This window comes from Spinacia oleracea, chromosome 6, assembly GCF_020520425.1.
Source record: "Spinacia oleracea cultivar Varoflay chromosome 6, BTI_SOV_V1, whole genome shotgun sequence".
In the NCBI taxonomy this organism is placed as follows: domain Eukaryota; kingdom Viridiplantae; phylum Streptophyta; class Magnoliopsida; order Caryophyllales; family Amaranthaceae; genus Spinacia; species Spinacia oleracea.
The window spans coordinates 143,800,580-143,812,505 of NC_079492.1; the positions used below are offsets into that span (position 1 = coordinate 143,800,580).

An 11,926-nucleotide genomic window follows, 5' to 3' on the forward strand; every position below is an offset into this window, starting at 1 on the left:
TCCTCTTCCTCTTCATCTTCTTCGATCTTCTTCCTCTAATCCTCTTCCACCAAACCCCATCCTCCATTCCAAACCCTAAATATTTCGTGTTTCTTTCACCGCACACGCAGACTCTCTCTCCTCCGCCTCTCGCCTTCGCCACCGCCATCACCATCACCATCACCATTAACGTCTGATCTTCTGGAGATCCGGGTGAGATAACTCGCCGTTTTTCCGTTCTATTCTCTTCTCAAAGATTCGGTAAATTCGGATTAAAACTTATGTTCTTATTCGTTTGATCTTTGTGTTATTGAGGTTTTTTAATCATCAATTGGTGGAGATCGAGATGGAGGCGGCATCGGTCGGCCCTTTTCACGTTGAATCTCTTCAAAAATCAAAACCCTCATCATCATCTAACCTGTTAAGTTTCCCAACTTTTTGTTTTCGATTAATTAGGGTTTCAATTTTGCTTTACTTATTTCAATTTCGTGTAATTTTCGATTAACCAGAAGGAGGCGGCATCGGTCGATTAATTAGGGTTTCAAAACCCTCACGTTGATTATTTTTGGGTGAAGTTTTTACTGAGGCAATGGCTTCTTCATCAGGTATGAAATTATGAATATCCTCTTACCATTTTGTTTAATTGCTAATTTGATTGAAAAATACAATCTTTTGTCAATCAATTGAAAAAAAATACATTCTTATTTCTAATTCTTCATGTATTTGGTCAATTTGATTCATTTTCTCATCTGCGTATGTCTTAAAAAAACGCCAATTACTTTGAGTTTATGATTTTTTAGCTGATCACTATGAAATTTGGACATCAGCAGGACTGGAATTCCAATTGCACTCTTTTGGTTTGTGCATTTCGGAATAGGCCAAAGTTCCGGCAAGTTGAAGCAGATGGTGGAACAATTGTTTCAAAGGTTTTCACCTTTATCTTGGTAAAAAATCTTGCTTGCATTGCCTTTTATCATTCATCTTTTTCCTTTGTTTCGTTGCCTTGAATCATTAATGGTCTGGGGTAAGTTTAAGTGTCAATAACTGAAGCAAAGTATGCCTGTTCTTTGAACTATTTCTTTGGGAAAATGATTGCTAATGCTACTCATATCTTTTTGCTTTGGAAAATCTACTAGGTTTCGAGAAAGGAACCAAGTCCGTTATCGCTTTCTACATGACATGAAATTGCTATTGTTATTCATGAACTAGCTCAGGCTCAGTGTTGTAAAACAGACACATATTATTGGCATATTAACATATTTATTGTGGCATATTGACACATATTTATTGGCATATTGATACATATTATTGGCATATTGTTGTTGTTCTGACTGAGGCAGGGCTATAGACTACAACTACTCCGTATACGGGGAAACCATTATCGCTTTCAAATGGACATGAGATCAAATTGTTGAACCAAATTTTTGAACTAAATTTTTGGGGTTATAAGGGTAGGAAGAATGTTAAGGTCATGAGAGATTAATCTATCTCTAAGAGTTGAATTACTGGTGTCATTTTAGTTTGCTACAAATGTGACATTCATTAATATTTGCTCTTAATAAACTAAATTACTCTTTTTTCTTAGGTTTGATAAGGGATTTTGAGTGTTAAAGTGTTTATGTGGATTATTTTTGTTACTATGAGGTTGAGAATTGCTATGACAAAATGTTGATACGATAGTAACTCCTTCTGTTGGACAATCACTCTGATAATCAGTCTTGGTTTATTGCCAATCCTTTTGAATATCTTTGTCTGATGAATGGTTATCTGATGTGATGATGAATGCTTTTGGTAATTTGGTAATCACGCTTTTCGTGTCCCCCACGTAAACGACAAAAACACCCTTCCCCTTTAACTTTCAAACCCAACAGCGTAAAACACAAAGTTCACTCTACGCCGCTTCACTCTCATATTTTCTCTCTCCTCCCTTCACTCAAAGAGTCAAAGATCTCAAATCTTTAGTTCTCTCTCATCTTCGATTTATTTTTTTAATTCCTTTTATTTTTTTATTTTTTTTGCATCAATTTTGTTGTTTTTTTGGATTTGGTTCTGTTTGTGCGACTCCGATTTTACAAACTAAGGATTTAATTGTTGTTTTGTTTTCGTTTTTGCATTTTCATTACTAACTGAAAACATATTTATAACGAGGTTTTACTTTTGATTAGGTTTTAGAAATCTGATTTGCAGCCTTCAGATCATCAAAACAAGTAAGATGTGGGTGTTTCATCTACGCAACGATGTGAAACAGAGGATCAGGTTATCGATCGATTAGGGTTTGAGGGTTTGATGGATTTTGTCAAGGTTTTGGAGGGAAAGATTAATTTGGTGGATCAGAGAATTAATCAGATGCGATTAAATTGTAATAATAATAACAATTCTCTTGGTTTTAGTCATAAGATTATGTTGGATTGTTTTAAGGGTCCTGATCCTGATATGGGTTTTGTTGGTTGGAAGGAGTAATCAGGTGTGGTTGGATTCACCATATGATTGTCATTATCAATCTAACAGTATGATTAACGATATTACGGGTTTAAATGGTGTTGAGGCTCAAATTTTTGCAAGAAAGATGGATTTGATTGATGAAAGGAATAATCAGATGGATTTGATTGATGGTTTTCTCAAGGTAAAGTTTCAATATTTTTATTGATTATTGTTGTCTTTATTTTAAGGTTGTTTTTGTTACCAAAGATTTGGACTTTAGGATATGTAGCTAAGACATTGATACATGTTTAAATCTACAGTTTGGTCCAAATTACCAGAGGCCGTAGCATATTTTTAAATGATAAACAGTAAAGTCTAATACACTGCGGGTACAAATGATTAAATCTACAGTTTAATTGCTATTTTGGATCATTGTTTATGTGGTATTTCTTATTGTAGATTTAAACAATAACTACAGTTTGGGGAAAATTAAATCATTGTGAATGCGCATATAACAATTAAAAATACATCTCACGTCTTTTCCAAATTAGACCTATGATTTGTAATCAGTATCTTTGTGAATGCATAAAAACATGTTTAACTTAAATTTTAGGTCTGATAACAGATTTATCGATGGTAATAAACCTTTTGGGTTCCATGCGGTTGTGTTGAGTTGTTGCTTAGGTATGAGATGGAAATTATAGAAAGAGAGCAGTAGTGATTGGGAGGAGCAATATTGTGGGACTACCTGCATCCTTACTTTTGATTGCTAATTTTTATATACTTCGTGTAATTTACTAATGTTTGATTGAGTAAGAATTTGGGCAATTTGTTCTTTTAATTCTAGAGCTTGAGGAAACGTAGGTGGTGGTGGTGGTTTTGTTCATGAGAAGACAGTGTATTAGGCTAGGTTTGAGTAATGCAATTTTAACATGGTTAAGCTCACTGGTTCAATTGATTATTTGTTGTTTTAGTGCTAGAGTTGGTCTTCTAATATTTCGTGATGTCATCTTTTGTTTTAATTAAACTTAAACCATTCATGTTTTATCATATCGATTCTGAATTCTGAAATATGTATTAAGTAGTAACAATCTATTGATATCCCTTTGGTTGATATCTTCCTGTGAATCAAGTATTATTTTTATACTCAATTTCTTTTTTTTTTCCTTCTATTGAACGACGTTCTTTTTTCTTTTTCTATTGCAGTGGACCTCATAATCCTAGCATTATTGTAGCTGCGACACTGTCGAAAATGAACAGAATGAGAGATGTCAAAATGTCGAGTGACAAGTCGAAGCTAAAGAGACAGAATAGTCGTTGTACTCGCAATCAAGTCTTATTTTTATACTCAATTTCTATTTTTACTCACAATCAAGTCTCATAATCGTAGCATTTTGTTTTCTGTAGTATTTTTTTGTACTCTCAATCAATTTAAGAGGTTTGTGACAATATATCCATCGCGTGTATAATCTCGCACGCATCGCGTGCATATAAGACTAGTCAAACCAGACCAAATCAGAAAATAGATAAATCATACCAAGTCAGGTGAAGAGAACAAGGCCTCAAATTATTAACAATTAATTATAATACAACAAATAAGTAAAGAGAGTTAATTAAAGACAACTAGTTGATCATCAAGTTGGTGTTATAAAGATTATAAGCATCCTCAAATAGTTGAGACCATCCATGAAAGATACTATATGCTCTACATTTGGCTCCTAAACAGTAAACACCACTCAATATGGCAATTCCAAATTGATCAAGAAAATGTGATTCTCTCAAACATGCAACATGAAAATATTCCCATTTTCACCACTATTTAAGCATACCATGGACCTTGCTCATTTGCACCTCACTCAATCAATACTTGTAATCCTCCCTAAATTAAGCAAACCAACAACAATTAATGGCATACATCAACCGCCCCTACGGAAAGAACTACTACGAGGTTGAGAGAGAGGTCGTCCGTGACGGTCCATATGGTGCCTACGTCGCTGACTACAGGGTTGACGAATATGGAAACCGCATCTACCACCACCACAATAGGTTGGGAAATTCCATAACTAAGATTGTGACTGATGTCATTCCTGGTCATCACACCTCCCGTAACGGACTCGGAAATGTCGTAACGGGGTTTGTGACCACTGATGTTATCCCCGGCTACCACCACCACCACTACCCTAACATCATTGATAGGACGGTACGTGTTTTTTTTTTATCCTTCTTAATTTGACACGGGTATATTAATGGTTAAATATTACATTGAAGTCTGTGCAAATAGTAAGGGTAAAGAATTTTAAGGAACGAAAAATACTCCTTATTTTGAGTGTCCAAACTAAATTTTCTTAAATCTATCAGCTAACTTGCCCTTTCATGTCTCATTTTTGTACTGCAGAGGTACTGACAGTTGACACTTGCATGAATCATGAACCAGAGAATTGACAGCAAACATGGTATCAGTGTAATAAAATGTCCTCTTTACCCTCTAAAAATAGGCTAGTCATTACGGGCCAGGATTCGACACGATGTGTACTTTGCTATCTTGGAGTAATTTGTTTGGCGATGTATTTCGGATTTTTTTTTATGAAGTTATAGTACATGGCTTTTGGTTTTTAGAAAGAAATTATGTCCCGTCTCTAGAATGAAACTGCACTTATGCTAACTCAAACTAGAAAGTGAGTAGAACATTACGAAACAAATATCTCTCTTCTCAACTCTCAAGCAATATATAGCTCAAGCTGAGAAATTAGTCTAACTAAAACAATGACCTGCATTACATTTTAACGTGCATCTCAAAAAGCAAGCTAGGTTCTGAAAGCGAAATGTGTTCTTGACACAACAGCAAGAAATAGCAAGTCCCGTCTTTATTGCCAAGTCCAGAGAGAACATAACAAGGAAATCCATGTAGTTTTGCAGTAACTTGGACGTTGACAACAAGACTTTATTGTTACAAAGTCATTATTAATGCGGGAGATGATACACATACCCCAGGGATATGTAGGACTTACATACCCTGGTTTTTATTGGTCCAAATTAGCTTAAAGAAATTTCATTTTGGAGGAAAAAAGGTTTTATTTAGGAGTGGTACCAATAATAAATCAATCAAAGAATAAGGTATGTAAGAGCCCACATACCCCAGGGGTATGTGTAGCCTTTGCGTTACCAAATGGGAGATGATACACATACCTCAGGGGTATGTAGGACCCATATACCCTGGTCTTTTATTGGTCCAAATTAGCTTAAAGAAATTTCATTTTAGAGGAAAAAATATTTTATTTAGGGGTGGTACCAATAATAAACCAATCAAAGATTAAGGTTATTGACGCCCGTCAAAGTGTCGTAAAAATTTCGATGCTGACATTAATGTTTACTTGGTAGATATTACAGGTTGTGTTATTTAAAGATTGGTTCATAAGAATTAGAGGCTTTGTTCTCTTCACCTTATTCTTATTGCTTATTAGTACTTATTTTTCTTAAAATTGGTTCAAATCAGATGAACTATTCGAGTTCAGCTCGGTCAAACCTTTTCCATTTGAAAGAAAGAACGAACGGAAAAACCTCTTTCTTCCTTACATCCCTCTTCATTTTTCCTAGCTATTAACCTTCTCTCATCTTCTCCCATTTTCTATTAATGTTCCTGTAATGAACCAAACAAAGGAAAACTAGATCGAAATTGTGCTTTTCCTTGAAAAATCATTTTCATTGAAAAAGTTTTACGCCAAATCAACATAGCTTAAACACAAAAGATCGAGATGCATAATTACAACTCTGAAACCACTAACATTTAAACTACATTGCTTGCTCTAAGATGAAACCACACAAAATGTGAGACCATTTCATAATTTACTAATTTTGTCAGAGTGACCAAGACTCAAACATCACAATATCAAAACCCGACTAGCTAGATTGATCAATTAACCAAGTTTAACCCTTGAAAAAGGAAATTTTGTATGCAACCAATTGTATCTTAGATTCTTATGTATGACCCAAATTGCACGATTCTATTTCAGGGAATGTTTGGTTTTTTCATCAATGAGGGCCTCCTTTTATGACGGATTCGCGACAGGAAATCCCACCACTATTGGCCTTTAGCGATAGGATTTTCCGTCGTTAATGGTACAATTTCTTGAAGTGGTAAAAGATTTGGAAAATTTGTAATTATTAATCCAACCTTTGCCCGATTTTCTTTAATTAAGCCTACCTATGCGATATTTCTAAATAATCCAACATTTATGACCCAACTACTATTATTAAGCCTAACAAGTTACTAACCTGTTATAGGCGGTATTCACCCTTACGTGGCATATAACACTTTTTTTCCCCCTTATTTTCTTTAATTGCTATTTTAATTTTCGTTCCTCTCTCCTCTGCAATTTTCTGCTTCATCTCTACACTCCTCTCCATTATTTCTCTTCTACCTCTTCTCCACCATTGTCGATCCCTCATACCTCTCCATTCGAAGTTCATCAAAAATAATCAGCCATTGCTATGCACTACTAGAAAAAGGACATTTAACGACGAACAATTTCGTCGTTAAAAGCCTTAATTTTCGTCGTTAAAACCTTTAACGACGGTCATGATGTTCGTTGTAACAGGTTCCGTCGTTATTGGCTTTAACGACGATGTTCGTCGTTAATAATTAAGATTTAGTAACGACGAATTTTGATTTCGTCGTTAAGCATTAACGACGGATTATCGTTTCGTCGTTAACAATTAACGACGAAATCATAATTCGTCGTTAATTATTAACAACGAAGTTACAATTTCATCGTTAAAAGTTAACGACGGAACGATAATCCGTCGTTAATCGTTAACGACGAAACGGTACTCCGTCGTTAAATACTTATTCACGATGATTAATTAAGCAATAACGACCAAAAAATCCCTTGTAAAATATCCTTCCCAATGGTTAAAAAAATTTGAATTTTGGCAATAACGACCACCTATTATGTCTTTAGTATTGCAATCATAATAATATATTTGCGTTCTTCGAAGCACCTATATTTTCCCTATAAAACAATATACATAACTATAGATAAATCGATTAAAACAATGAAAATTTCATTACTCAAAAGATTTTTGACAATTGAATTTCAAGTTATGTGAATCAAAAATCACATCCCCTTGTCTTTAAATTCTAAAAAAAGCTAAAAGATAAATAATTCTTGTTTAATCTAAAAGAAAAAAATAAAAATCTAATTAGTTGAAGTGTTCTTTTTTAGAGTGTCATCTCTTGAAAAGCGTTGTAAGAACACTTCTTCAAAGCGTTAAGCTCATTAAGCTCATCTTCAACTGAGCTCATGCGACTCTTAAGTGCATTGTTTTCTTCTTGCACCGTATCCACGCGATTGGTAAGAACATGCTTTTGTTTGTTTGCCTCATTCAACTTAGATTGAAGTTCCACCCTACTAGGTTGTCCTGATTTTTCTTTAAGTGTTATTCCTCCTTCAAAACCCAAAACCCGATCACGAGACTTCGATTTAAACTCCTTTTGTGCTACCTATATAAAGAAGCAAAAAAGTTAAATATCATGGCATGATAAAGTAAAAATAAGACAAAAAAAGATATAAATGAAAAAAAGTACTTGTACATGGGAAAGTGTTTGTTGTTCTTCCATTGTTTTCGGAATTTACTACTACAACATAGATAACTATCTCATTTAGTATCATACACGAGTGGCTCTAATTAAGGCCCGTTGTCAAAGTTCTAATCTCCTAGTTAAGTTCCAACATGCAACAATATTCAGTTTTGACATATTCTATTTTGACAATCTGTAAGAACATAATCTAAACCCATTTCCCTTTCTGTGGAACACAATTCGGTCCTCTCTTCATTATTCTTTACCCACTTTACCATTCAAGGAAGTCCATGAAGTTTAATTCACATATGTAGGTATTTTTTTATTCTGAAAACTGGATTTACTCAAGATGTATTTATTAGGGTTGAAGGGAAGTTGGGGATTCCTAGAGGTTTGCCCCAGTTCTTGTTAGGTATTATGCTGTTGAACTCTCTTAAAGAAACGACTATCGAGTCAAAAAGACAAATATTTAAGAGCTTTGGGTGGACTAAGTCTGATGTACTCCTAGTAATCAGGATACTCCTACAATAACTAAAATTCTGAAAACTAATTTGAGAACAATCAGACTCAAATATACTCTAATAATCGGGATTTAGACATCAAGAGCTGCTGAAAACTAACTTTTCTACTGCTAGTTATTTAAGTAAATAAAGATTAAGGCATCAAGAGCCGAAGTTTGTTTTTGGCCTTTTGGGTAACAGACTTCGACAGAATAAAGAAAAACCCCACCTTAGATAATCAAGATCACTGCTACTTGCTCATTTATTGTAATAAATAGACATAATAATTTAAATCATGTCAAGATAAACAAGAAATTGTCTGCATGGTTTTAGGTTGGCAATCGAATATCAGATCCTCAAAGAGTGGGGCATCAATGACTTCTCACATTTCACAGAAAAGGTAAGTACCTAAATATAAATTTTCTTTAGAAAAATATATAAGTGAAGTTACCTCGACATGAGAAAGTGTTGGATACTTTTCCATTGTTTCTCGAGGTTCTACCTATGACATCGCATAAACAAAATAAATAACATGCACATAGAAGGGCAAAAAAATTAAGCATTATGGACATACATATTTTTGCGTTGTCTCGGGCCTCTCGGCACTTGGAAGCTGAGTACCTGCCTATATCACAAAAGGGAAAGTGCGTGTAATTATGAATTAAACAGACCCATAGCTTGATTTCCTGAAGAAAATATCAATAAAAAGTCAATGTGTATGATTTCCCCAGCCTCCATCTAATTCAGTTTCTCAAAGGAAAATACAAGGAATAAGGAAGCATAGAAATAACTAGTTTCTGCCATTATAACCTTCTTGGCTATTCCACCCAAGTTGTCTCAAAGATAATAGTTGACCTGATATGCCGATGTAATTGCACAATAATAAGGTAGTTGCATAGCAATCGAGCTCATTAGTGAATCAATATATTACTCATATTAGAAACCTTGGCACTAGGTGGATGATAAAAAAAACACTAAACTACATTTCTGATTTATTGCATTTCTAATAGCCTGAGCAATAGGTAGTAAATGCATTCCAAAAAGCCAATTTATAGTAGTGATTGTCGTGAACAGGCAGCAAGCAGAGGCTTTTATTTAAAAAAAAAAAAAATCAAAGAGTGAAATGTCAAAGTTTAATCACGCAGAGTGAAAGATGTCACGGAATAACATATGAAGTTGCGAGGACATAAACAAAGAGTCAATGAGACTATTAAATTCCACTAAGCAGACATAAATCACAACAATGCATTGATTCATTTGCATCCATAATGATAGAAGCATAATTAGGCTATATAGATTTTGCGAGACTTTGAGATTAATTATGATCAGATCAAATTCATTCATTCACTCATTTTCTTTTGGTGTTTTGAGTTTTTATTGCTAAGGTTAGGTAGGTGATGCTAGTTGCATACTGTCAAGGCATATCGGTCTCGCTGTCAGGCTTTTATTATTCTATTATATAGATTTTAAGCATGCTGCTACATTTCAGTTGTCCATTCATAGTCTTCAGACTGCCTTTGTTCATATACTCCGCCTTGGTTCTTGATTAAATCAGGTTGTAGCAGGATTTTGCTTATCATTCTGTTATCCTTTTGGTGTTGCAGCTTAGTTATGTTTATTTTGCTAGAACAATGTTCTCTAACTTCAAAGTAGGCTGACTTTCCTTCCCTTCCCTTCCGTAACAACCAAATCTCTGTATACAGCTTAAATATGCACAACTTTCCAATACAATCTCAATTTGACCATAGCAGCAATGTATAACATCCCATACCAAAATCCATAATAGAATAATCCATAATATAATCTAAGGGAGATGAATAATTAAGAAGCTAAAAGTAAAAGTATTAAACATTCAAGTTAATAGTCAAACTCTAGGTAATTACCTATCAAGCATATTGAACGCAACAATTCCATACCACCGAAACGTTAAAATAGGTCTGCAGCAACAACATGTTTGAGTAGGAAGAATCTAAAACATGCAACTAATCATGAAACTAAAGAGAAAAAGCTATATTTTGTAATTAAGAACATATGTGAATCTACCAATTTATAACCAAGCTAATAGATTAAAATAACCAATAGTTAAGAATATGTAAATTTAAAAATAAAAAAGACAATACAAATATGAGATATTGCAAGTATAGAGGATAAACTGCAATTATTTCTAGGACTATTTCTATTAAAAAAACGTTAATTGCATACTGGTATAGTATGAAAAGTTGAACACTTTCCATATATTGTACAATTATCCACCACAATAAAACTAATTGAACTCTTCAAAAGAAAAATCGATTATTATTTAACTAATTACACACAAAAGCTATTGAAACAAAAGTAGGACAAATGTTAAAATTGTAAATTAGATTGGGCGAGATTCAAAAAAAATTGACTTACAAATTGTTCCTTAAGAGACTTACAATTAAGCTGTGCCGCTAGGCCCACTATTGCGTACCATAGCCGAATCACCCACTCGAGTGCCAGGATATCAACGAGCTGATTGAGAAAACCTACCATCAAGCCTTCCAATTAAAGCGATACACAGTCCAATTCCACCACCGAAACCGCAATCCATTACATGATCCATCACCAATTAAGCCTCTACCTATTTCGATTCTACCACCAATATCGTCTACCCCAAGGGTTGAAGTTGTTAGTGGTTGGAGATATGAACGAAAGGTGGTTTAGTCGAAGAAAGGTGGGCAAGAATTTGGGCTTGGGGTATCGGGATTCCACCTCGCCGCCACAACTTGAATCAGAGAAGAAAAAACTTAGGTTTTGCCGTTTTGGTGTGCGGTGAGTTTGGTTAAATCTTATAAACTTTTTTAAAGATGAACAATAACGAAAACACTAGGGTGAAAATGTAACTCCAGTTTATCTTTTTAAATTTTTCAAATGACCCGCGCCACTTATGTTAACGTGAATTACATGTTATCTCTATAAACGAGAATTTTTTTCCTCCCGTCGTTAGGTATTGGTCGTTAAAAGCATTAATTCTAGTAGTGATGGCTGGGGTAAAGCAATTGCCTGTTGGATCTGGATCTTCTTCAAATTCAAGGTTTTTATTTTCTTTCTAATTTTCCAACAAGACCAAAATAACCAACATCCCACAACATAAAAAGAAACTATATTATTGCAACAGCTCGGGTTTTTACGAACTGACCATCAAGGAAGCCCAAAATTCAAAACTTACCAAAAAAGGAACAAAAACGCTAAGGTTCGTAAGTTCACCTTCAATTGTACGATTTTGGAGACGAAATTTGAATGCACGTGGATGAAGTCACCTATTTCCACAAGAAAATCGTTGATGATGTCATAAACCAGTAGAATTGTGGTTGAAGCAGCAGTAATGGAGGAGACAGGAATTGAAACACGGTACAGAGAAGAGAAGGGTTAAGGGTTTTTTGAAAAAAAAAATGAAATCCTTGTTTATGTGGCAAGTGATGATGAC

At 34.4% G+C, this 11,926-nt stretch overlaps 2 protein-coding genes and 1 long non-coding RNA gene across 7 annotated transcripts; 2 read left to right on the top strand and 1 right to left on the bottom strand.

Annotated features, from left to right (window-relative positions):
• Positions 1-474: 474 nt before the first annotated feature.
• Positions 475-2,595, top strand: LOC130462574 (uncharacterized). The gene is made up of 3 exons (XR_008923103.1): positions 475-584; positions 810-923; positions 2,145-2,595. It is a non-coding gene; the product is annotated as an uncharacterized lncRNA (long non-coding RNA).
• Positions 2,596-4,241: 1,646 nt separating this feature from the next.
• Positions 4,242-5,023, top strand: LOC110786373 (uncharacterized). The gene is made up of 2 exons (XM_021990919.2): positions 4,242-4,600; positions 4,796-5,023. The coding sequence occupies exons 1-2, from the start codon at positions 4,307-4,309 to the stop codon at positions 4,802-4,804; spliced, it is 303 nt and encodes a 100-aa protein (XP_021846611.1). The 5' UTR covers positions 4,242-4,306; the 3' UTR covers positions 4,805-5,023.
• Positions 5,024-7,438: 2,415 nt separating this feature from the next.
• Positions 7,439-11,372, bottom strand: LOC130462575 (uncharacterized). 5 transcript variants are annotated; one of them, XR_008923106.1, is made up of 5 exons: positions 10,896-11,372; positions 10,362-10,415; positions 9,053-9,103; positions 8,930-8,980; positions 7,439-7,900 (listed from the first exon to the last, which is right to left on the bottom strand). XR_008923106.1 is itself a non-coding variant. In XM_056831119.1 (4 exons), exons 1-4 carry the CDS (start codon positions 10,990-10,992, stop codon positions 7,619-7,621), a joined length of 504 nt encoding a protein of 167 aa, XP_056687097.1. In that variant the 5' UTR covers positions 10,993-11,372; the 3' UTR covers positions 7,439-7,618. The 5 variants fall into 5 exon arrangements, 2 of the variants coding, with proteins under 2 accessions (XP_056687097.1, XP_056687098.1); XR_008923105.1 differs by having other exon boundaries at positions 9,053-9,164; XR_008923104.1 differs by having other exon boundaries at positions 9,053-10,415.
• Positions 11,373-11,926: the final 554 nt, after the last annotated feature.